The sequence below is a fragment of the Ursus maritimus genome, unplaced genomic scaffold, assembly GCF_017311325.1.
Source record: "Ursus maritimus isolate PB19 unplaced genomic scaffold, ASM1731132v1 scaffold_14, whole genome shotgun sequence".
In the NCBI taxonomy this organism is placed as follows: domain Eukaryota; kingdom Metazoa; phylum Chordata; class Mammalia; order Carnivora; family Ursidae; genus Ursus; species Ursus maritimus.
In genome coordinates, this window is record NW_024423786.1 from 60,237,221 (window position 1) to 60,239,408 (window position 2,188).

At 63.5% G+C, this 2,188-nt stretch overlaps 1 protein-coding gene across 1 annotated transcript in view; it reads left to right on the forward strand.

Annotated features, from left to right (window-relative positions):
* Positions 1-968, forward strand: part of SPEM2 (SPEM family member 2) — a 2,305-nt gene extending 1,337 nt beyond the window's left edge. The window contains exons 4-5 of the mRNA XM_040628323.1: positions 97-229; positions 565-968. Of these exons, the coding sequence (XP_040484257.1) occupies positions 97-229; positions 565-968 (537 nt within the window). The remainder of the gene's footprint in view (positions 1-96; positions 230-564) is intronic.
* Positions 969-2,188: the final 1,220 nt, after the last annotated feature.

Below are 2,188 nucleotides of genomic sequence, written 5' to 3' on the forward strand. Positions count from 1 at the left end.
GGGGGGGGGGGGCGGTGGCCCAGGTGGCCCGAGGGCCCCCCCACCATGGAAAACCAGCTCTGGTATGATAACATGGGGTGCTGCAATCAATACCAGGAACATCTCCAGGACCCCGAGGACATACTGCTCCTGCTGCTGGGCCTCATCATCCTCGTCAACATTGGGATCAACGTGGTAACTGCGGTCAGTGATGGCGGGGGGCCGCCCCCGGGGGTGAAGAGGACTGCGGGTGGGAGCCGGCTGCAGCCCACACCTCCACCTGCAGGAGTGTGGTCTTGGCTGGGAGCCAGGTAGGGGTGTGTGTAGGGGCTGGGGGTGTAGAGAGTTTCCTGGTCTTCACTCCCAGCCCGCCCTACCCCCAGATGTGGCATGGGCTCCAGAACGCCTTAGACAAGATGGTCTGTTGGATTAATCAGAAAAGTAAGTATGGCAGCAAGAGAGGTGGGGGACACGGTCCCCCGGTGCCACCAGCACAACCCTAGAAACCCAGGCCGCCCCGCCCCGTTCCCAGCCCTGAGCTCTTCTGACAATCGCCCCGGCCTCATGGACTCGTGTCTCCCCCAGAGGAAAGCTCGCAGGCTTGTGAAAGTTCCGCCAAAGATTCCCCAGCCAAGGCCCAAGACGTCCACGTCCACTGCACCCTGGAGCCTGTGGAAGTGAAGATGGCCAGGCCCACTTGCTGCCCCTCTTCCTCCTACCAACGGGCCCCGGCCCCCAGCTCGGCCCTGCTTCCCCATTCCTCCCAGCCCCTGCCCGAAGTCCAGGCTCCCGAGGTCCCCCAACCGCAGCCCACCTTCATGCCACTCAGCAGGAACCCGGGGGGCAATGCCAGCTGCCAGGTGTATGACAGCCTGGAGCTAAAGCGGCAAGTGCAAGAGAGCCGAGCACGGGCCAACTCACTGCCCCCGCCGGCCACCTCAGCCTCGAGGCCCTCCCTGCACAGGAGCCGGACCGGGAAGCTTCACTGACCCGCGGTGTCTGTGGGCGGTGGGGCCGGGCGCGGAGAGAGAAATAAAGAGCAACAGAGTCCAGGAAACACTGTGCTGTGTTCTATGGCTTGGAAGCGCCGCTCCTTCTGCCAGCCTGGGTCCTGGCTTCTGGGCAGGAGGCTCCCCGTGGCTGTGCACCCCCCCCCCCGCCCCCGGCAGGATCTGGTCCCACACTGTCTTGCAGCTGCAGACTGCAAACCACCAGTCTCCGTGCACCTGCTCTGGGCATCTGGCCTCCCCGATTCGAAAGTGGGCTCCGAGGCTCAGCCCCACACGACGCTGTGAGGTCAGATTCCAGACCGGTGGGTCCTACCTCTGCTCAGATCCAGGGCCACCACCCAACGGAGGGCAGGGAGAATGCCCAGGCTCTGAGGCCAAGGTCTTTCCAGCCTCAGAAGTGGCCAAGGGGATGGAATGTGTGAGTGTTTGAGAGAATAAGGTAGGGGCAGTAAGGGAATGAAGGAGGAATGAGGGCCACAGGGCGGGCGTGCTGGCTTCCAGCCCCGTTTGACTTTTGGGACTCAGATTACAAGAACCTGGTTACTAGGGCAGACCGTCCTAGGCCCTCCGTTTCCTCTCCTCCCTCATTGTGACCCCAACACCCGCCCCATTGTGACCCAGTCCCTCTCCCCCTCCCCCACCAGAGGAGTCTGCCTCCTAGTGAGTATGTGGGGGCCAGGGGGGGCCCAGGTAGTCCTGGGACCCCCGGCCATGGGTGAGCGAGCCCACCACGGAGCCCAAGTATGCTCTGGCACCAACCCCAGGAAGTGCCAGGACCTAGGAGACTCGATTCTTCTGATTCTGGGCAGCTTCATCTTGCTCAACGTGGGGATCAATGTGGTGACTCTGGTCAGGGCGGGGGCTGGGCAACAGGGTTGGGGGAGCCTGGGGGTTGGCCAGAAGGGGCTGAGGTGGGAGGGCTGCGGGCTGTGGGATGTGGCCGAGCGAGGGCTGGGCTGCAGGGCTCACCGTCCTGGCTCCCCGTTCCCCTGCTCCCCTCAGCTCTGGAGGCATCTGAAGAGCTCCTTGCGGATTCTTTTCCATCATTTTTTCCCCAAAGGTGAGTGGGCCCCAGCATGACCTCAAAGGGATGTGAACCTGTCCCCTTTCCCAGCCCCTCAGGAGCCCCGGCCTCGTCCCATCCCACCTTTCCCCGCAGACAAGCAACACAGCTGCGTCGGCAGCCACCCCATGTGCTC